The sequence below is a fragment of the Penicillium malachiteum genome (genome assembly GCF_028827825.1).
Source record: "Penicillium malachiteum strain IBT 17515 chromosome Unknown utg000001l:1.0-8184562.0:1.0-8186909.0, whole genome shotgun sequence".
In the NCBI taxonomy this organism is placed as follows: Eukaryota; Fungi; Ascomycota; class Eurotiomycetes; order Eurotiales; family Aspergillaceae; genus Penicillium; species Penicillium malachiteum.
This window is the reverse complement of record NW_026643094.1, coordinates 2,408,860-2,430,226: the sequence shown is the minus strand read 5'-3', so window position 1 is coordinate 2,430,226 and position 21,367 is coordinate 2,408,860. Positions and strand designations below refer to the sequence as shown.

The 21,367-nt window shown below is 48.5% G+C and overlaps 11 protein-coding genes across 11 annotated transcripts; 5 read left to right on the top strand and 6 right to left on the bottom strand.

The window, feature by feature from the left end:
• Positions 1 to 526: 526 nt before the first annotated feature.
• N7483_000906 (GNAT family N-acetyltransferase) lies at positions 527 to 1,297 on the top strand (the record flags this gene model as incomplete). The annotated part of the gene is made up of 1 exon (XM_057084344.1): positions 527 to 1,297. One exon carries the CDS (start codon positions 527 to 529, stop codon positions 1,295 to 1,297), a length of 771 nt encoding a protein of 256 aa, XP_056950493.1.
• An 817-nt stretch (positions 1,298 to 2,114) lies between these two features.
• N7483_000905 (glycoside hydrolase family 18 protein) lies at positions 2,115 to 3,950 on the top strand (the record flags this gene model as incomplete). Its single annotated transcript, XM_057084343.1, has 5 exons — positions 2,115 to 2,223; positions 2,285 to 2,347; positions 2,401 to 2,414; positions 2,469 to 2,596; positions 2,654 to 3,950. 5 exons carry the CDS (start codon positions 2,115 to 2,117, stop codon positions 3,948 to 3,950), a joined length of 1,611 nt encoding a protein of 536 aa, XP_056950492.1.
• A 260-nt stretch (positions 3,951 to 4,210) lies between these two features.
• N7483_000904 (uncharacterized protein) lies at positions 4,211 to 4,605 on the bottom strand (the record flags this gene model as incomplete). Its single annotated transcript, XM_057084342.1, has 2 exons — positions 4,211 to 4,468; positions 4,528 to 4,605. The coding sequence occupies 2 exons, from the start codon at positions 4,603 to 4,605 to the stop codon at positions 4,211 to 4,213; spliced, it is 336 nt and encodes a 111-aa protein (XP_056950491.1).
• A 1,602-nt stretch (positions 4,606 to 6,207) lies between these two features.
• Positions 6,208 to 9,447, bottom strand: N7483_000903 (putative plasma membrane H(+)ATPase; the record flags this gene model as incomplete). Its single annotated transcript, XM_057084341.1, has 4 exons — positions 6,208 to 7,914; positions 7,971 to 8,675; positions 8,743 to 8,966; positions 9,021 to 9,447. 4 exons carry the CDS (start codon positions 9,445 to 9,447, stop codon positions 6,208 to 6,210), a joined length of 3,063 nt encoding a protein of 1,020 aa, XP_056950490.1.
• Positions 9,448 to 10,838: 1,391 nt separating this feature from the next.
• On the bottom strand, positions 10,839 to 13,104 carry N7483_000902 (glutamate--tRNA ligase GUS1; the record flags this gene model as incomplete). Its single annotated transcript, XM_057084340.1, has 3 exons — positions 10,839 to 12,324; positions 12,393 to 12,778; positions 12,850 to 13,104. The coding sequence occupies 3 exons, from the start codon at positions 13,102 to 13,104 to the stop codon at positions 10,839 to 10,841; spliced, it is 2,127 nt and encodes a 708-aa protein (XP_056950489.1).
• A 200-nt stretch (positions 13,105 to 13,304) lies between these two features.
• On the top strand, positions 13,305 to 14,355 carry N7483_000901 (mitochondrial 54S ribosomal protein uL1m; the record flags this gene model as incomplete). The annotated part of the gene is made up of 4 exons (XM_057084339.1): positions 13,305 to 13,555; positions 13,641 to 14,094; positions 14,147 to 14,206; positions 14,263 to 14,355. The coding sequence occupies 4 exons, from the start codon at positions 13,305 to 13,307 to the stop codon at positions 14,353 to 14,355; spliced, it is 858 nt and encodes a 285-aa protein (XP_056950488.1).
• Positions 14,356 to 14,511: 156 nt separating this feature from the next.
• Positions 14,512 to 15,456, bottom strand: N7483_000900 (COG2 family protein; the record flags this gene model as incomplete). The annotated part of the gene is made up of 2 exons (XM_057084338.1): positions 14,512 to 15,381; positions 15,442 to 15,456. The coding sequence occupies 2 exons, from the start codon at positions 15,454 to 15,456 to the stop codon at positions 14,512 to 14,514; spliced, it is 885 nt and encodes a 294-aa protein (XP_056950487.1).
• Positions 15,457 to 15,842: 386 nt separating this feature from the next.
• Positions 15,843 to 17,081, top strand: N7483_000899 (uncharacterized protein; the record flags this gene model as incomplete). The annotated part of the gene is made up of 1 exon (XM_057084337.1): positions 15,843 to 17,081. One exon carries the CDS (start codon positions 15,843 to 15,845, stop codon positions 17,079 to 17,081), a length of 1,239 nt encoding a protein of 412 aa, XP_056950486.1.
• Positions 17,082 to 17,400: 319 nt separating this feature from the next.
• Positions 17,401 to 18,570, bottom strand: N7483_000898 (Mrp/NBP35 family ATP-binding protein; the record flags this gene model as incomplete). Its single annotated transcript, XM_057084336.1, has 2 exons — positions 17,401 to 18,363; positions 18,538 to 18,570. 2 exons carry the CDS (start codon positions 18,568 to 18,570, stop codon positions 17,401 to 17,403), a joined length of 996 nt encoding a protein of 331 aa, XP_056950485.1.
• Positions 18,571 to 18,939: 369 nt separating this feature from the next.
• N7483_000897 (protein phosphatase regulator SHP1) lies at positions 18,940 to 20,257 on the bottom strand (the record flags this gene model as incomplete). Its single annotated transcript, XM_057084335.1, has 3 exons — positions 18,940 to 19,666; positions 19,732 to 20,117; positions 20,186 to 20,257. The coding sequence occupies 3 exons, from the start codon at positions 20,255 to 20,257 to the stop codon at positions 18,940 to 18,942; spliced, it is 1,185 nt and encodes a 394-aa protein (XP_056950484.1).
• A 570-nt stretch (positions 20,258 to 20,827) lies between these two features.
• Positions 20,828 to 21,284, top strand: N7483_000896 (TOM13-domain-containing protein; the record flags this gene model as incomplete). The annotated part of the gene is made up of 2 exons (XM_057084334.1): positions 20,828 to 21,097; positions 21,168 to 21,284. The coding sequence occupies 2 exons, from the start codon at positions 20,828 to 20,830 to the stop codon at positions 21,282 to 21,284; spliced, it is 387 nt and encodes a 128-aa protein (XP_056950483.1).
• Positions 21,285 to 21,367: the final 83 nt, after the last annotated feature.

The following is a 21,367-nucleotide window of genomic DNA, read 5'->3' as shown; positions in this document are numbered from 1 at the left end:
ACTCGGAGTTACTCTATTGATAGTAGATCAACCTTCTCCACTCCTTATCCGGCAATTCTCATGATACCATAGCGCTGTCAGACAACGCCACTCCGGTCCCATATCCATCAATTGATCGATGTCTTCATTCTACATGCGATAATTTGTATAGGTATGCCTAATCAAGTTTGCACTTCCATGAAAATATGCCTTAAATACCAGGGCATACTCAAGTGCTTAGAATATTGAAGGAACCGACCGTGTAAAGAGCCCTGGAGGTAACCGCTATTTAGAATCTCCTAATAAGGTTAATCCCAATCTCACGGCCCCGGGAGAGCACTAACTTGAATTTACTAGTTCCCTCATCCTTCAGTCAACTAGTAAGATCTAGTATTGAGAATCAGGCAGCCACCGATAATTGAAACGGAGGACACCTGGCCTCTGCTTACCAGTCGATGTTTCAAATGTTCATCTTTTTATTTAGACATTTAAGAACCCAAGGGAAAGACCCCCAGATTCATTATTTTATTTCCAACATTATTCCATCATGCCATTTGTTATTCAAGCCTGTTCCCCAGTTGATTCCCCCGGCCTTGGAGCCGCTATGATAAAATCTCGACTCACAGATCCCCATTGGGTCTTCATGTGGGAAGACAATGTTCCCGCAGAGGAGATGATTTCTCGATCTACTGACCGTATACCTTGGAATCTTGTGAACGGAAGGGATACCAAGCGACATGAAAAGGTCATCGACGACACAACAGGGCAAGTGCTTGGGTACGCACGATGGCTTCTACCTCCTAATCTAGCCAAGAGGAATGATGTCTGGTTAGAAGCCCAAGCCCAAGATGGGACGCCAGAAGAACGCGCAACATATGAGAAGTTGTCAGACGCAACTAGCAGAAATGGTCAGCCGATTGGCTTAAAGGGTGGCGAACAGTCCAGGTATCGCAATGCCCCACTGGAGGCTGCTGATGAACGAGTGACAAAAAATGAGAACTTCTTGGGTAAAAGCTATCCCTATTACCATTTCCGTGTGAGAAACATTCAGACTGATGATTTATACTCAGCGCTTGACTATCTTACGACTCATCCCGATTTCTGGCGACAGGGTGTTGGGAGCATGCTTGTCAAAAGTGGACTGGATGTCGCCGATCAGTACGGCCTCAAGACCTATGTCATGTCTGAGCCGGCTGCATTGAAACTATACCTCAATTTTGGCTTCCAGCTGATTGAGACTGTATCAACTGATTATTCCCAATTTGGAGGAAAGGAGCCCATGGTGCATTATTTTCTGACTCGTGAGCCTGTTACATAGATTTCATACTTGAACTTGCATGTGCATGTTCATCTAACATGCTCCGTGAGATATTGAAGTAATCTTCAAATGTTGATAGTAATATGCAATAAGTGCAAGGATCATCTGAATATTCTCATTTCTTCCTGCTAGTGAGTATTGGTCGCGTGTTTTGACCGTTCATATCCAGCACGGTGCTAGTCGTCCGCCCTGAAAATGCGGAACATTCACATGAGGAAAGCGAATTAAGACCGGAGATTCCTGTGTAATGCCTGTGGCCTTTAATTCAACTCAATATATTAATTGAACTTACTGACTGGACGGCCAGTTGGCCTAGATCGCGTGTGCAGTTCTATGCTTGAAAGTTGAGCCACAGCCGCACATTCCTCGATCAACCGCCAGGCCCCTGACAACACAGCAGGAATGCATTCAACCCTGTCGGGAACCGGGTAAGACCCAATAAATGGAAAGGAGCTTATTACATCCCCGGAATGTATCATGCACGGCACGTCATTTTTGCCGAGTGCCAGAATTGTCACTCATGCTTGCGTGGAGAGTATGCCATACCACGCGCGATCAGCCCCAAGGACCCGCTAAGCACCGCCATTTGTTTTCCTCGGATGGTATGCGGATTGGAGGCAAAATAACTCAATGAATGCTATTTAAGATCGACAGAGGCAACGAGCCGGTCATTCGGCTCTTGTATCTTAGTCTTTTGTTCGCTCTTTGGGTTGGTAGCCCTGACATTCATTTACACCGATTGACAATTACTCGACATCTAATACTTAATCTGTTTTTGTCCCTAATATTTATTTTTATATCTTTTTTTGCATTCAAAATGCGTCGACACCAGGATTATCTTCCCTGGTCAGTGCTGCTGGCCTCGCTGGGAGCTGTTCAGGCTAAGCTGGATTTGAACTCTGATAGCAACATTGCTATTTACTGGGGTAGGCTATAGACTATTACAAAGAAGCATTTTTTCTGAATCGTCCTAACTTATATTTACAGGACAAAACTCTTTGCAAGGAAAGGGTGGACAAGTGCAACAACCTTTAGGAGAGTACTGCAAAAGTAAGAATCTATACAAGGGTATAGTACGAATACAGCTGACATGGGTCTGACAGATTCTAACATCGATGTATGACAAAATGAAGCTATGGCTTATGAATGTGCACCTAACATTTCTCACTAGGTTATTCCTATCGCATTCGATATGATGATCAATGGACCTGGTGGAGTCCCAGAGGTTGACTTCTCTGTGACAAGCCAGGATTGTGATGTCTTCCCGGGGACACAGTTGAAGAACTGTCCCAAGATTGGGTGAGTAGAATGATGCAGGGTTAAATGGCTTTCCCCGGCCAGACTAACAGTGAGTAGCCAGGATATCCAAACCTGCCAGGACGAAGGCACAACCATTCTCTTGTCTATCGGTGGCGCAACATACAGCGAGGGTGGCTTCAAATCAGAAGACGATGCCAAAGCAGGTGCACAACTCATCTGGGAGACTTTTGGTCCCCAGCAAGAGGGTTCCAAGGCCTTGAGGCCATTTGGTAATGTGAGCTTGGATGGCTTCGACTTCGATTTTGAAGCCAGTGTCTCACACATGGCACCTTTTGCCAATGAGCTTCGGTCCTTGATGGATCAGGATAACAGCAAGCAGTACTTCCTTACTGCAGCCCCTCAGTGCCCTTACCCCGATGCGGCAGACAAGGACATCCTGAACGGCCCCGTCTCGGTTGATGCTGTCTGGGTTCAGTTTTATAACAACTACTGCGGCGTGAACAACTTCGACACCAACGAGCAGAACTCCAAGTTCAACTTCGAGGAATGGGACAACTGGGCCAAGACAGTATCCCAGAACAAGGATGTCAAGGTCCTTGTCGGAGTCCCAGCCGATACAACTGCCGCTAGCACCGGCTACGTCCCAGCCGACAAGCTGACCGAAGTGATTGAGTACTCGAAGAAGTTTTCGAGTTTCGGCGGTGTCATGATGTGGGATGTAACTCAGGCGTATGCCAACAATGGTTTTATTGACAGCGTGCGCAAGGCGCTTGGTGGTCCGAATTCCGGTTCGTCGTCGTCGTCCAACTCGGCGTCGGCCTCGGCGTCTGCACCTTCGTCCACTAACTCACCGAATACCTCGCAATCTTCCAATGTACCCGTATCCTCGTCCTCATCTTCCTCCTCCTCATCATCTGGATCCTCACCCAGTGGTCATAAACACTCCGAGACCACCACTGCCCCCGATACTCCTCCCACTAAACCAGCCAAGCCGACAAAGCCTACGACTACCGAGACCGCTACGGAGCCAGAGCATACTAAGCCCACCAAGCCTACCAAGCCTACGGAGAAGCCGACTACCACCACACCAGCTACCACCACCAAGGCCAAGCCTGCTCTGGAATCCACTTCCAAGTCCCCTTCGAACGATGACAACGACTCGGACGATGTCGACAACTCGCCAACCGATCAGGCACCCCCCAAGGACCAAGATGCGATTGGTGTTGACAACACCAAGAATGGTCCTGCGAACAACGGTATTATTCACAATCTTCTTGGATCCGACCTCTTTGGTCTTCTGAATGGCCTTAAACAGGCTGACGGTGCTGTTAATGGTGTCGCTCATGGCCTTACCAACAATCTTCGCCGCGTCAAGCGTATTGGAAATAATTAAGAGCTTGAAGCTTCCAAGTGTCTTACAAATCCAATATTCTACTCAATGGTATCTTTCCTTATCATTTTTCATATCTTCGGCGAGCGAACCCTTCCCATGTCTCGATGCCATACTATCTTTCTTTATTTATACCGACAAAATGCGCGTCAGGGTAATTGGATCACACTCTTTTATCATAAGTTTGACTATGTTCTCAGATCTCCTTCAAATGTTGATACCCATAATTCATAATCATCTCGGCCACACTTCATATTCATCATTCAAGCATTAACGACAACGTAGTAGGAGGTCCAGGGACCTTCGGCGGTGCAAGAACCGTTGAACAGTCCAAGGCTCTCGTGCTCTCCAGAAACATCATCGTTAACCAAGCAGGTCTCGCTCTCGAAGAAGATGGCCTTCCACCAATCCACGTAGTACTCAGAGTCGGCCAGGATGTAGCAGTAGTCGTAGGAGCCATCGAGACTGGCGCAGCTGTCAACAGCATCTGAGCCGGAAGCAACCAGGGTACCATCCTCGCACTATTTGCTGTTAGCATTTGGTTCACTCGTTTGTCAACCGTAATGTTGGCAAGACATACTGAGTCGCCGCAGTAGAGAGCCCAGTCTGCAGTGGCGACGGAGGCGAGGGTGAGAGCCAGAGTGGTGAAGTACTTCATGTTGGCTGTAGGTAGAGGGGTATTCCAAGGTTCTGCACTCTAGTCAGCTTGGTGTCAATTTTTGAGCTTCGCCAGTCTTAAAGTTCAAGTTCTGTCACCTAGGTAGTAGTATTCCTACTACTTGTAGTGTCCAGATAGTACACATATGTGATGCCAGTGGGCCCCGGGGTACATAGTATAGGATATATAACCTACCTAATTGGGATTATATATTCAAGTTATCGCTTGTTAGAATCTTGGAGAAAAAGAAAAATCAGACAAAACCAGGACCTTTCCTGAATTATATATGTTTTTTTCTCACTATCAATTCTACGATTCCAAAAACCAAAGTAAGCATTTAAACAGGAATCGGACTTCGCATCCAACTGTCTATCTCAGTCTCATCCTTCGCCAAGACACGGACTCATCGGGTTTCATACGGGAATTAAGAGAAGAAAACGCCCATGTGGAGTTTCTCGTACGGTGAGAGTTAGTCCACTGAAATCATAGGTTCTAACTTGACCCCGCTTTATGCAGATTCGAGCTCCTGGTGAAGAATTACACAGTTTCGCTTATTTGGAAACATATCACTAAGACAATTCAGGTAAATGGGCGTTGACTAAGTTGATCAAGCCGTCTGAGGGCGTTATTCAATTCTTAGTCTCCAAGAGGATACTAGCACGGGCGAAGTCTTAGCCCCCAGGCTAAGTAGTATCTTGGTAAACATTTGAACTTGATTTCAAGGTTATTACTGAAGGATCAAATTTGAATGATTGTGGTGGGGCCGTAGGAGCTTCAGGGCGCCAAGGCTATACTAGTTAGTAGTTAGTTGTAGTACTTGGAGAGCAAAACATTGAAAATGCCCATCGTTTCAAGAGATGAGATGAAAAATACTATTAGAGAGTTCAGTTTGCAAAATACTACGAATACTCTGAGCTCAGACATCTACATGCTTTTTCAGAGTTCAAGTTGTACAGTGTGAGCGATTAATAGTCAGTTGAGTCTAGTCTATTGAGGGTTTAGTATGCCACGCGGCCTGAGACTAAATCCAGATGTCCACTCGGGCAAGGTTACTACTACTTACTAGTAACTAGACTGGTAGTTACTCGGAATTCCCCGTTACGGTGTAAGAAGTTACCTCTGTCAGCATTTAGGATCATATGGAGTCCGATGTACGGATTAAGCAGCATTGAAGGAACTCTCATACTGGCTTCCAAGGTTCAGTGCGGACATTGTCCATAATATCCAGCTAAGCTAGGGAGCCTTGACTCGAGAGAAACTAAAGGGAAAGGGATAAACGAATAACTAACTAAGGTATTATTCGGATATCTCCAAGAAATGAACTAAACTAAAAAAGGCAGGCAAAAGCTGCAAAACATGAAAAAATTAAGCCCATAGAGCACCAATCCTTTTCGCCTCCTCACGCCGATAAAAAAAACGCCATCCGTACCACCACGTAACTCATAAATCCTCCAAGAGCCCTGGAATGAGGGGGAATAGAAGTTGAAAATGAAACTGAAAAGGGATAACTTGAACGTAAATGTATCCCTTGACATAGCGACCCGCCTCATATGTAATCCAGGTGGAGACATACCCAGGGCCCGTTCTTCCCCCTTTCAAGGTTCAGTCCTCCTCGTCTTCCTCCTTGCTTGTGGCTAGGTAGTAGCGGCTAGGAGGCTGACCAGGCTCTTCATGAACAATTGCCAAGCGGGAAAGATGACCAAGGATTTCTTCGACCTTGATATCGCCCTTGCTGCGCTTCTGGCGACCGAGATCGTCAAGCCATTTGATCTTGTTGAGAATGTAGTAAACGAGAGCGATAACTATTTCAACGCCAATCGAATAACACCAGATGCGCACCACAGTGACGATGTCAGTCCATCCGTTGGTAGTTTCAACAAACATATCGGCCGGGCTGCTGCGCATGTCCTTATTGGAGAACCAACCGAACAAACAAAAGACTGTTGCCAGGACATCCACGCCGAGAATTGCACAAACAAGCTGCAAAGATGGCCAGGTGTCACTGCCTCGAGTCACAAAAATGAGCCAATTCTCTGTGAGCGCAATCTCCAAAAACAGAACTTCTTGAATTGAGCCCCAGTTCTGGATAATACCTCCCGAGGGAAGAAACATGCTGCCGCGAACAATCCAGGTGCCCAGTGCAAGAAGTACACCAAGGAGCACAGAGATGAACCAAATTTTCGGAAGCTGCCATTCAACCGGACGAAGTTCAAAGGATGCATTGTCGTAAGCCACAGCCACTGTTGCAAGGTCGGCAAAAAGAGCCAGGAAAACGATCAGCTCGACTCGAATGCTCTCATTGAGAATGATCATTGATGTGACCAAGTAAATTTCCAGGTGCAAACAAAGCGCAATACGGTATTGGATATACGCTTTCATACGGTGGAAGATTTGACGTGCAACTTTGATCGAGTCAATGATGGTGGACAGACCAGGCTCGAGGAAAACAATATCCGCTGCAGATTGTGCTGCTTCAGATGCACCTTCAACGGCAATACCACAATCAGCCTTCTTCAACGAGGGCGCGTCGTTCACACCATCGCCTGTCATAGCGGTTAAATGTCCCCGTTCCTGGAGCATCTGGACAACTTGATATTTGTGTTCAGGGAACACCTCAGCAAAGCCGTCGGCTTTTTCAACCAGGTCACTTGCCATAGCACCACTGAGGCCACCATGAATCAGCTTGTCGGAATTGTAGACTTTGGTGCCTAGTGCCAGCATTTTGCAGGTCTCCTTAGCAATGGCAATTGCATCACCAGTAAGCATTTTCACACTGATACCTAGGGCCTGTGCTTCACTGATTGTCTTTGCTGTATCCTCACGAGGTGGGTCGAACATTGGCAGCATCCCGAGAAGAGTCCAATCTTCACCTTCTTTCTGAACAGCAACACCCAGGGAGCGGAATCCACGATGGGCAAATTCCTGTGCTTTAGCCTTGTAGTGGTCTGCGATCTCCTTGCTACAGTTGGTGAGCTGGAGTACTGCCTTCGGAGCGCCTTTGGTGCAAGTGTACCGGATTCCATCACATGTTGCCACAGTCACAATACGCTTGGAAACGGGGTCAAAGGGTGTGAATTTCTCAGTCTTCCAACCGCGACGCAAGATTTCCCGTGCTTTCGGATACTGTCGGAGCGATAGGAGTGTCACTTTGTCGATTGGGTCCAGTGAATCGGTATTGTGAGAGGATGCAAGCACAGCGACTGCAAACATCCAATCCGCATCTACACCTTCTGCGACATAGGGATCCCGAATGCTCAGTTTATTGGCTGTTAGTGTTCCAGTCTTATCCGAACAGAGGATATCCACGCCCTATAGTATGAAGGTTAGTACGCAAGTCAAGTGAAGTTGAAGTGATAGTAACATACCGCCAGAGATTCAATAGCCGTGAGCCTCTGCACAATTGCCTTTTTCTTTGCCAATAATGCGGCACCTACAGCCATTGTGGTGGTCGTGACCACTGGTAGACCAACAGGCACACCGATGATGAACATAGACAAAGTGTAGTGAAGCAAGGTCTGTTGTCCGGGCGATGCGATGGGAACATGGCGAAAGAAACCACCGATCCAAGCAATGAGAATGAAAGCGACAACCAGAACGAGTAGCGAAACTCCAATGTTGTTCATCACAATCTCGAAGTGACCTGCACCCTTAGCAGAGTTAACCATTGACGCGGTGCGACCAACAAAGGACGTTTTTGCGCCGCTCTGAACCACAGCATACGCTCTGCCACGCTTGCAGCCAGTGGTGTAAAAGATCAGGTCTCCCATGTAACGATCCACAGCAAGAGACTCTCCAGTAATGGCAGAGTGATCGCAAGCCAGAATGGGATAACCACGACGACGAGACTTCTGCTTTTGCTTGTGACTCTCTCCACTTTGCTCGGCGCCATCTGCAGGTCCCTCACCATTGTCATCTTGGTCCTTTGTGTTGTCCTCTTCGTCACTCTCAGAACCCCCACCGAGCATACCTTGCTCTTGGAGTTCATTGAATTCTTCCCATCCGTTAGGATCGTTGTAATCACATATGACCTTGGCATCGGCAGGAACGACCTGGCCTTCACCAACGATAATCTGTGAATCAGAAGGATTAACTGTCTGAAAGAAATACATATCAGGCGCTTCTAATATGCCGACTTACCACATCACCAGGGACAAGTTCACGAGCTAGGATCTCCATCTCATAGCCGTCACGCAGACAAATGGCTCGCATAGCAATGTCGCCTTTGAGACTAGCAACCACATCGGCAGCTTGTTTCTCTTGATACCAGCCGACCGAAGCATTCAGACACAAGATTCCAATGATGACACCAAAGTCAACCCAGTCATTCAAACCAGCAGCCAAGAGAACAGCCAGCTCCATCACTGGAAAGATACCTCAGCATCAGTTATCTTTTTACATATTGGAGAGGTACTTACCGTAAAGAATAGGGCCCTGGAAGTAGGAAAGGATTTTGGCGATCGGGTTTTCCTTCTCAGAGACCAGTTCATTCCAGCCGGCGCGACGACGACGAGCAGCGACATCATCACCATTCAGACCCTCATGGATGTTGGTCATGAGCCAGCTATCAGGATAGGCGGCGACAGCATCATCGACTGGCTTGAGGTGAATCTTGCGCTTCATCCATGGAGCATACCAGATACGCTTGTATTCGACATTGGGATCATCCTCCTGGTCGGTGTCATTTTCGAAAGTCGAAACATATTTGATGATTTTGCCGTATTCATCCAGTTGATTCCAGTCCTCTTTCAGAGAAGCGCGCGAAATGCGGGAGCCACGGCGATCATCAGGGCGTTTCTCACTGGCCCGCTCGATATCAGGCTCGTCCTGGCCACCACGAGCCATGATAGGCGAATAAAGCAGTTGACTAACAAATCAAAGAGGCTTCGAACGAAAACAAGAGAGTTGGGAAATAGAAAAGATGTTTTGACGCGTGAAAAAGATGGAGGGGGGAAAGTAGAACGCGTGAGGAGGAAAGAGAGAAAGAAAGATGCAGGCGAAGGCAACAAGTCCTTCTTCTAGACAAACGCGCAGAACTTGGGACGATCGAGGGCAGAATGATACCGCCCTTCTTGTTTGGCACAATATCAAACCTGGGTCCTGAGATCAGACGACGATTACAAGAAGTAATATGATGGGTTTGATCATGGAAGCTTACAAGGTGTGGCATATCATGAACTAACCAAGGCTCTCTACGAAGATTTTCATTTCCCCTTCTTTGCCCTACTCAGTCAATCATGCTGACGTCGAGCCACTGATCTTTAAAAGGGATATGCCGTGTCTCTGCACATGGTTGGAAGTAACTTTAGAAAGAGGCACTGGAGACCGAGGACTCCTTGACTGGTCTTGACGTATGGGACATTGCCTATGGATAACCCATTCTCGGGCCGTTACTTATCGGACATACAGTACAATGGGCGAGTACTGAGCTTGCATTGTCCAGTGGCAGGTCTTCATGCCCATGGAAATGTGTGAGGGTTCCATCGGCAAGGCCCCGTGGAACATTGGTATAAGCTTTGAAGCGGAACACGTACGAAACAACAGCGTTGTACACTGTTGCAAATGCTGTGGAGATGACGGGACATCTCTTATACCCGGTCTATTCCGCTATGTTGGGTACATTATAGACTTGGTTCTTCGTGGCTACTTGGTGTAGATATCATATCTAGGGCTAAAACTACTAAAGCTACTAGTACTAATGCAGATCAGCAACTGTAAATTTATAAATACTCTGGCTACTACTAGTATCGCTAGTAGTGAAAACCAAACGTTGATACTCTCGTATGATCCTTTCAATATTTTTATCAATACCTCAATCCTAGTAGTACTCCAATTCGGCAGAGCCGAGCTAGATTGGGTCAAGTTACTTCAAGTTGGTTCGACGTCATGCATAGATCCCGGTGATACCCGGGAAACAGATGTATAGTTGGTAAGAAGTAAATAAACATTGAGTCTCAGGCTGTTAATCACAAGAAAAAGACCAAATTATATTTAGTCTGAGATTATACCTAGGTAGAAATTAAAATCAAATATTCTCGACTTGCAGTACTGTGACGAGACTTACTTAGGGTTGAAATCACATACTAGAAAGTGCCAGTGTGCGTAAATGAGCTTGAGCAATTAATACTACTAGACCAAACCGGAATAAGAACAAACTTCAAGATGTTTGATTTCATGAAATAAAGAATTATTCAACCTAAGTCTCTCATTCAATTAATTCAACGTTGTGCACCCATCTACTTCTGCTTTCCAGTGGGGATGTTGAAGAAGACGGCAGGCACGCCTGGAGCAGGGGCTCGGTCCACACGGTAGAAGCCCTTACGATCAAACTGAATGATGTCACCAACTTGCACCTCAGAGATGTTTCCATCGGCCATGGCGCTGACACGGAACTCGGTGTCGAAGTTAAGGACATCCTCAAGGATATCATCCTCATCCAAGGAGTCCTTCTTCAGCAGGTGATCGAAGTCGACCAGGTCAACGAGGACGAGAGTCTGTGCCTCAGTGGACAGCCAAGTAACCTTCTTCTCGGTCTTCTTGACATCACCAGCCAGGTGCAGCTCCAGCTCAAGGTTGGTGACCTTGTCACCCTCGGTGGTGATCTTACGCACGATGGCGTTACCCCAGTTCATGAGGGTGATCTCCTCGTCCTGCTTGAAAGACTTGACATCAAACTGCTCAAGAATGATAGAAGAGCTGAAGGCGACAGTCTTCTCACCAACGGCAGCGTTCTTGGCGTGCTTAGCGCGCTTCTCAGTGTAAGGAGCAGGAGCGCCAGTGACGGTAGTAGGAACCATATCAGCCTTCTCAATGGCAGTGTGACGAGGAGCAACAGGGTCAATGTACTTCTTGTTGGTCGCCCAGATAGTGGCCCAGTCAAACAGGGTAATGTTCTTGGAAGGACCCTGCTTAAGGATGAACTCACGCAGAGCGGGGATGGTCATACCACGACGGCGAATACCGCGGATAGTAGGGAAACGAGGGTCATCCCATCCCCAGACAACGCCAGACTCAACCAACTTAGTGAGCTTACGCTTGGAGAGCAAGGTACGGATGAAGTTCATGCGAGCAAAGTCCCAGACCTGCACGGTACGGAGGCTCAAGGCATCCAGCATCCACTGGTACTGGGGGTTTCGGTCGCGGTACTCAATGGTTCGCAGGGCATGGGTGACACCCTCCATGGAGTCAACCACGGGGCAAGCGAAATCGTAGGTAGGGTAGATAACCCATTTAGTACCGGTACGGTGGTGAGGAGCTGGGTTGCAACGGTAAATGACAGGATCGCGCATAGCCTTGTTCTTATCATCCGCAGAGATCTTAGCGCGGATACACCAACGCAGACCCTCGGGAGTACCCTTCTTCATCTCCTCGAAGCGAGCCAGGGACTCCTCAGCAGCCATCTCGCGACGCTGGCTGGGAATACCGTCCCAACGCTGCTTGGCCATAGTTTCCTTGTCAGTGTCATCGGCATAAGCCTTGCCGGTCTTGATCATGGTGATACAGTAGTCGTAAAGTTCATCAAAGTAGTCAGAAGTGTAGGAAACACGGTTGGGCTGAATGCCCATAAGGGCAAGGTCCTCCACAATAGCATCTTGGAACTCCTGCTTCTCGTTGGAGGGGTTAGTGTCGTCGAATCGGAGGAGAAGAGTACCATTGTACTTCTCGTGCGCGAAGTAGTCGTTCAACAGGGCAGCCTTGGCGTGTCCAATGTGGAGGTATCCACTGAATTGAGTTAGTATATGTAGAGAAAATCGGGGTTTGTATAAGAGAACAATGCTGTGTAAACTTACGAGGGCTCAGGGGGGAATCGGGTGACGACTCCATTTTCAGTGTTCTTGAGAGCAATGTCGTAGCTGGCTCCAGCCTTGGACTTAGCAGCCTTCTTCTCCTTGGCGACAGCGGTAAGGGTCTCGACAGCGACAGTCGCCCAAGGGCAAAGGTCCTCAAGGAACTTGTACCAACGGCCCAAGTTGACAAGGGTTCCCTTCTTCAGAGCGGCAGAAACCACACGGTTTCCACGAAGAGCACCCCAGATTGCGATATCGGGGGTGGAGAGGGAGTAGCCGGAGACAAAAGAGCGGAGCAGAAGGTGGGTATCGAGGTTCTGGAGGACAGGGTCAAGAGCCTTGAAGTCTAGGGTGTCAAATGAATCCAACTTGGAAATCCACTCATCCTCCTGGTATGATTGTTAGCTATATGTGCTTCGGGTATACACATGAAGTATATAATAGAGAAGGTAGAGCTTACACCCTTAACATCCTTGCCCGACAGGTAAGGAAACTGGGCACGCAGCTCCTGAATGGCAGGGATAGTGCCATTAACAGACTTATCACCGGCCTTGAACTGAATCACAGCATTGTCACCCTCGAGCAAAGCAGTGTCATGGTAGTTGATTGTGATAACAGGGTTAGAGCGAGCCTCATTGATTGAAGTCGCAATAAGAATCACAGGCAGAAGCGCAGCCTGGCTGGCACGGTTGGCCACATTCAACTCGAAACCCATATTGCAACAATTCACCTTTGTTTCAATAATGAAGTTTGGTGGGGAGATGGGAAATTTAGTGGAGGGGCATGACAAGTATTACTCATTATCGATAACGCCCTTCGGAGGTATGTTATTCCGACGCCGAGGTTCCGACAGAAAACAATTAGACATTCAAGCTACAGCTAAGCAATATCGAGAACACTCTATACTCGTTAGTCATGTCATCCTTTGGCGCAGGGATGCCCACCGTGGCACGCGGAATTTTGTCCTCCGCCCGCTTACCGCTGCGTGAGAAGTCCATTGTCCCGACTTTGGCTGGTCTTCAGCAGGTCCGCGGTCTGAAGACTCAGAAGAAGGACAAGGGCAAGAAGGGAAAGAGCGAGGTCAAGCCATCCCGTCGTGCACCCCTCGAGTTCCGACAGGGAAATCTCAAGGATCTTACCCAGTACACTCTGTGTGATGCTATGCGGTATGTCTTATATAGAATCCCCCGGAGTGGAGGCTATATGAAAACCCCGGCCCAGCCCTTTGCTAACGTTCTCTTTCTATAACAGCTTCATTCGAGCCATTGAAGTCGGCCGAGAGCGTACCGTTTCGAAATATGAAGTTGCCATCCGTATGCGAACAAGGAGAGACGGTCCCGTTATCCGAAACATGATTCGATTCCCCCATGCAGTCCAGACTGAATCCCGCATTTGTGTCATCTGTCCCCCAGGATCAAAGCAGGCAAAGGATGCGCTCGCAGCAGGTGCTGTTCTTGTCGGAGAAGAGGAAGTCTTTGCCGCCGTCAAGGCTGGCAAGATCGAGTTTGACCGGTGTCTTGCTCACCCCGACAGTTTGCCAGCACTGAACAAGGCCGCATTGGGTCGTATCCTTGGTCCTCGTGGTTTAATGCCCAGCGTGAAGACAGGTACTGTTGTTGAAGATGTGGCCTCTCGTGTTGAGATGCTTCGTGGTGGTACTATCTACCGTGAACGTGATGCGACCATTCGCCTCCCCTATCGGACAGTTGGGATTCTCTCCAGAGCAATTGCGGGACAACTTGCGCACAACAATCGAGAGCATCAAGAAGGATGCTGCTGGTCTCAATGATCGCATCAACAAGGAGATCTATGAAGTTGTAAGTGAGCCAATTTACATTGTCCCGGAACCTCTAGCTAATTATCGCTACTATAGGTCTTGAGCTCAACCCACGGTCCCGGCTTCAGCCTCAACGGAGAATTCAAGACCGATGACTCTCCTGAAACCTCTGCCTTGTCTGGCTTGTAAAATACCTCTTGTTTGATATTCATTTGGCGTGTACAAATTATTATATTGTTTTATTAGGAAAGGACATGGTGTATCATGGTATCATTTCTGTTGAATAGAGAGACTCAAGACTCCCGAATAAACCCCAACGCCGACGCTATGTAATGGAGCTTATATCTATAATTTGAGATTCTTTAGTGCAGCCACAGCACTGACGTCTTCGCCCATTAGATCATAGAGATGGAGTACTGCCATAGTTCTTGCATCCCTCTTCTGGCCCACATGGCTGGCCTGTTCCAGCGCGGTCTTCAAATCCAAGAGCACTGTTGATTTTATCTTCAATACTCGGGGCCGTTGAGCCTGCAAAAAGGGATGATCCTTCCCTACTGCTGAGGCAATTGAATCTAGGAACACATATTTCTGGACATGGCGCTCCAGTCGCTTCAATGACACAAGTGCTGTACCATCCTCCAGCTCGTCATCGTCATCCGTCGCATCGCTAGCACTGTCGTACATATCGGATTCCGTATCAGATTCTCCATTGAGAGACGGACCTTGAGAGGCAGATTCATCCTCTATCATCAAGCGATGTTCCAGTTCCTCCACCCGATCAGCATAGTCTAGTAGACTCTTGCCGATATCCGCATGGGACCGAAGTCGACGTTTCTCATTCAATAGCCCTTCAACCTCTCGGCGACGATCTTCCACTTTGTCACGAAGCGATTGCACATCCAGGCGGAAAGATAACAAGCCCACCTTGACTCCTTCAACCTTCTCCTCTCCTCCGCGGAGTGCGGTCCCTAAGGAGAGAAAGTCCTGGTAATTCTCATTGACTAGGTCCAATAGCTCTTTGTTGAGTACTTGTTCAAGTCCGCGCAATTCCTGGCGAAGATCTTCAAGACTCTGGTGACGATTCGTCAAGGAGGCAAGGAAAGTGGCCGGATCGAAATCAGGGGCGAGGAATGAAGTGCGGGATAGAGGTTCGGGGAAGGGGAGACTCGATGAGTCCTCATCGAAATCAGAACCAGATTCGTCAGAATCACCAAACTGGGTTTAGTCGAGTTAGCAGAGAATATCTCAAATTCAGACCAATGAGATCAAACTAACCTTGAATCGATTCATGTTGTCAGCTATCAAGAGATATTGGTACCCGACGAAGCTGATGAGTGGCGGAAGCTCCAGAAGCCGTGGAGTCTTGGCGTATGTTTGGCCGCGGTTTCCTTACACTACGTCGCTTCCCTACTTTCTTTACTTCCTTTTGTTTCCCAATAAGCTGGAGTATGCAACTGACCATATCACTACTTGAGTTACTGGATGCTCGAGGATTTGCCAACGCATCAGAATCATATGCATCGTGTATGCGACTTGAATGCACCTATCCTCGTGAGTGCATGGTAGACGTGTACTTCCCCCACCCTACAAACCTATTCCCCGAGCGGGGTTTCCCTCGGTCTTGCGTTGGCTCGCATTAGAAGCACCGTGCCTTGTTATCTCTGTGCTGGCACAATATGGACTCAGACACGTTTTCCTCCCGCCGGGACGGTACTCGACTATCATCTTCTCCATTCTCTCGACAAGGATGGTCTCGACTATCCCCATCTTATGCACCACCTCCAAGTGATGCAGGCCCCTCGCACCACGCAAATTGGCGGCGCCACGAATATGCGCTAGACGAGTCAGATCTAGCGCAACGATCAACGGCCCTGCATCAAGTTAGCGGAGCATCACGGTCTTGGTCCCGGACAGATCAGCCCACCAGTCCCAATACCTCTAGACAGCCGGCCCCTGTTCCAACACGGCCTGTCCTTGTCAGAGCGTACTCTGGAAATGCAGAGGGTTCGACTAATAAATTGTCGACCATGTCCCCACGCCGGCTGTTCCCGTTTATAGGTTTGAAGAGCCCGGCTTCCTCACGTCCTGCAAGGCCGCCGCTCCCTTCTGATAAAGATTTCAGTATTGAACATATACTGCAGGCCATCGAACCTGATATCCGTGGAACTTTAGATTCGATTGCTGAAATTTGTGGCCGAAGCAAGTTGAGTCTTGCCAATGAATACGGCAGCCACATCGCTCCACTCGGCGAAATTCGAGCACCCCCTACGGGTCTGGGACCTGTCGAAGAAGCAAGCTCAACAGACGAGCGACGTGACGAAGGCGTTGTGATATTTGACGATGATCCCAGTATCATGGATGCCGGTCGTGATATGCACCCTTTCTCCTTCTATCGATATCTGGAGAATCTCCGGCAAGCTGCGTCGGCCTTGGAACGAAACAGCGCTTCTGGCCCGTCAGGATCAGCACAACCAAGTTCTGCGACACCCGCCATATTGAATAACGCGCAGGGTCATGATACAGTGATGGAGGTCTCGACTTTGCCAACTACTCGGGAGTTCGTGTCCCGACCGAAACACTCTGGTCGGGACCTCTTAGCGAAGCCTGTTGCTTCTGGTGGATCCGACGCCCTTGTGCAAGATATTTCAACCCCTGCTGTGGTTTCGGAAATACACTTGGAGGCACGGGGTAACGAACATAATACCTTTGGAGAACAGGAAGACCGCTTTATGACTCCTGCGGCAGCTCACTCGACACAAGACGTCTGGCAAGCACCTGATGTCCTCTGTTCTCTCGTTGGCTGGTTAAAATGGACCGCGCGACTGGCTGGGCCAGGAGACGAGCCTGTCTTAAAGTCAGCAGAGAGTCGCCTTCGAGCTATGCTACAGCAATCTGCTGCAGAGGGAACCATTTAGCATCCCTGCTGATTACTTCCATTCAACGACTCAACGAATTATGATTAATGATTAATGATAATGATGACCACGGCAATGATTGAAACGAGCGTTGAAGAGTATCACGTCTACTCCCGATTATTTTTATTATACACATGTTTCTATTATCCTGGTACCCATCCATAGCACTTGGAGAGCCTTTTGTTTTTACCATCTCATATAGGTATATAATAGCTCAGACTAAATAAACAAACGCCATTGTTAATGCATTGCGAGGTGATCCCGTATTTCCTGTACTTCGCTCTAGACAAATATTTCCATTGCTAACCCAGTGCTCTCTTTAATTTGTGGCAGTGGTAGCAGCAGCGGCAGTCTGCTGGATGCCACTAACAATTGTCTTCGCAAATTCCTCAAATCGAGGATACGACCATCCCTCTTGATACTTCTCGACGAGAGGCCTATCATCAGGCTCCGCCGGCTGAAGTTGTTGTTGCTTATCCCCATCCTCACGCTCATCATCACTAAACGCCTCCATCTTGCCCTCAACCAGCTCACCAAACTTCACATCAACAGGCACCTTCCCCAGAAAGGGAATTCCAAGCTGCTGTGCCATAACCTCTCCACCACCACTGGAGAACAGATTACTCACCTCACCGCAGCACGGACAGGCATAACCTGACATATTTTCAATAACACCGAGGATGGGAATACTAGTCTTCACACAGAAGTTCGCCTCCTTGCGCACATCAGATGTCGCAACAGCCTGAGGAGTAGTAACCAGCACAGCTCCAGTCAACCGAGCTAGATTATTCTGCGCCGCGAGCGCCGCATCAGTCGTGGAGAGGGTGAGCAACTGCTCCGCGAGAGCAATATGCTCGTCACTTGTTCCCGGTGGGGTATCAATAAGTAGGTAATCTGTTGATCCCCACGAAACATCTGACAAGAACTGGCGAATCATAGCTGTTTTCTTCGGTCCGCGCCAGATTACTGCGTCGCCGCGGTCTCGGAGGAGGAAGCCGAGGGACATACAGTGGAGAGTTCCGCGCGGGGATGGAGAAGAGGAAATATCGGCGGAGGTTGATTCTGTTTCAGGTTGTGTAGAGATGGCGCTATGCACCGGAACTGGGAGCCAGCCTGAGGGGGATTGGGTAATTTTTGCATCTTCGAGACCGACAAGGCGGGGAATGGAGGGGCCTGTTAGATCGATGTCGAGAATGCCAACGGATTTGCCTTGAAGGGAGAGCGCGAGGGCTAGTTGGAGGGTTACGGAGGATTTCCCGACACCTCCTTTGCCCGAGAGGACCTGCGATAATGGTTAGTTATAGTTTCTGAGGATTGGTGATATTGTCGCATGGTTGTTCGCCTCTTGTGCATTCTTTTGCGTTATCGATAAGGCATTGGATGAGAGGGCAAGTTTTTTTTTCTTGGGTCTGTTGGAGGGCTTTATGAATCAATTCAAGCAGCTTGAAGGACTTACGAGTACAATATTCTTGACTCCGTCGAGAGGCATTTTTGTAATAGAGTGTAGTGGAAGTGATAATGATCAAGAACTGTACGAACTGTAGTGCGGAGTCCGATCATCGGGCGCTTATCAATCTAGTTCTGACTAAAACAAGCGCCGTGGATGGTTCTAGTTGGTAAGCTATGAAGTTGGATTATTTCAATGGAGGGTTTTTTTTTTATTATTTTTTGGAGTTTCTTTCATTAGATACTTGATTTCGTATTGGTCTGAGCAGTCATCATCGAGCTTTGTAGATAACGCTCATCGTATCGAGTTCATTGCAAGTCAGCTTTGGAATCAAATCTACTCCGTACATCCCCCCGCCCTCTTTTTTTAAGAGATAGATCGAGCAAGAAGAACTTAGTGCGTAGCTAGAGACTACTTCCATTTCTGGACGAGAACACCGCCGCGCTTAAAGTCAGGAAGGTCAGCCAGAGTCGCCTGCATATCCTCCAGCTCGACGTTAGGGAATGTGGTCATCAGCACCCAGGCGCGGTTGGGGCCATCTGGCGTGGCGCCAGCGACCACTCCATAGATTTGGCCAATAGTAGTGTCTGTGTTGAAGCGGGAGCTTAAGCGGGTACCGTCTCCCAGTCGGAGCTGGACCGTGACGAATGGTTGCGACTCATCCACTTCGACCTTTGGAGGCCAGTCGGAGCTACCCATGGGTTTACGCGTGGCAGTAGGAGTTGGAGATTGACTTTGGATGCCGGGAGTTGGGCTTCCAAGACGCTGACCAGCTCCTGAGAAAGGCTTCCACTTGGGCTTGGGTTTGACGTATTTCTCTTCGTGCTGTTTAAGCTCAACATCTACTTCCTGGCCTGCTTGAACGTTCATGATTCCAAGCGGGGCACGGCCCTGTCGAATACCCTCTAAGATTTCGGCGTTTCGCGGGTCATCGGATCGGTATAGTTCACCGTCATCAACTGAGAATCCATCGGCCCAGAAATGGAGGGTTCGTTGAACGCGCTGGGGTCGTTGCGGGGCAGGCTCAGAAGGATCTTCAATGACACGGCTGGGGGCATCATCACCACCCAGGGTACGGGCAGCACCAGTAAAGTGGGAGGGGCGTGACTGGGGTTCATCGGCAGTAGGGGGTTGTACTCTGCCCATGGGCATGTTAGAAGCTATGGTTCGACAGATCTTAGTCGGGGGGAGTGCCGGGCTTACCGTCGAGCCTTGTCGAGAATCTTCTTCTTCAATTCGTCAGGGTTCTGCACAGCCAAGCCAGACTTCTCTCCACCAGCAAAGAAGTCCTGATCCTCGGAGCCATCATCATCGGAGCTATCACCTCCACTTGTTGAAGCAAAATCTCCCAGTGTCGCGAACTTTTTCTTAGGCGCGGACCGCTTAGTTGATGATGACTGTAAGCCTGCAGAAGAGGACGACGCAGCACCACTTCCCAAGCCTCCAGAAGCTGTAGCGGATGATTCGTCGATTCCCAATCGTCGACCACCCGCTAAGTTGTCATCTTCTAGAGCTTCATCCTCCTCCGCAAAGAATTCGGCTATGGCGGCTTCGATGTCTCCATTATTGTTCGCAAGATATTGAATGGCCTTGAACAGCAAGTATCAAATTAGAGATATCACTCCTAAAGTTGACTTCGGGAACTTGCAAGACTTACCTCTGTTGTCGAGACACCTGTCATGGCACAGAACTGAGCCACGATTTCATCGTGCTCAGCAGGGTGGTCCATGTTGGGGCGTATCGAAGAGTCTTTCGTAGCAAAAGTCTGGCTAAAATAGGAACAAGCAGTTACGTTCGATGACAGAAGAGAAATGAAGAGGTTCTAGTATGAAAACAACGCGTTGATAGGACAGTTGATAGGACAGCTAAGTAAGAATCCCCAAACACCGCGGGCAAGGTACGTCACTTTAGAATTGGTCAGCCGGGCCGGGGGATCTTCCGTTCTTGCCTACGATATCGGGCGCCCAAGATCTACACAACCCATTTGATATTGGATCTACCCCAAAATAACGAGGTCTATATACTGATCGTTCTTTCAACTAACTTATCAAAATAATCGACGTCTTTTTCAATATATCCTTACTTGAACTAAATATCAATTAACTTCTATAAAGTAGACCCTACTATTGTCTGTCCTCTTCAGGGCTGCAGGACAATGATGACATAATCCATGTCACTGCCCGCGAGGAGTATCCCGTGCCGAACTGCGCATCTCCATGGGAACCTCCTCAAGTAGTACTCGCAGCCTTCAATCCTCACCTCTCTTTAATTCCTCTCTCTCGAGCCTACATCTACCACCATGGCATACGATAATTCTGGCTCCCATGGCGAGCTCTATGACTCCACTATGACTGTCCCCTCCGACTCGGAAAACTACTCGGCCAACAATGAACTCTCGTCGTCTACCTCAAGCTCCCCGATGATCCTTTACAAGCCTCCAACTATCTGGGGTATTCTCCGCGGTGCTGCAATCAATCTGGTCCTTCCTTTTGTCAACGGCCTTATGCTTGGATTTGGTGAACTCTTTGCCCACGAGGCAGCATTCCGTCTAGGATGGTCAAACACTAAGGTACGGTCTCATAGAGCTCCTGGCTTATTTTCAACAATTTAGATGTACTGATATTTGAAAAATTCTCTAGATCTTCCCTACCTACCGCAGATCGCATCCCGTGGGCCCTGGAATCGAGATTCGTGAGCTCCCCTCAGACCGGAGGCGAGTCACCGCCGGCTTGAAGGACACCGCGTCCTTGGAGTGAAGGCACACGGATGTTCTTTTCCAACTGCGATGCTGGCAAGGCGAAGTCGCCAGCGCTGAAAATTGAAAGAGCGCTTGTTATTG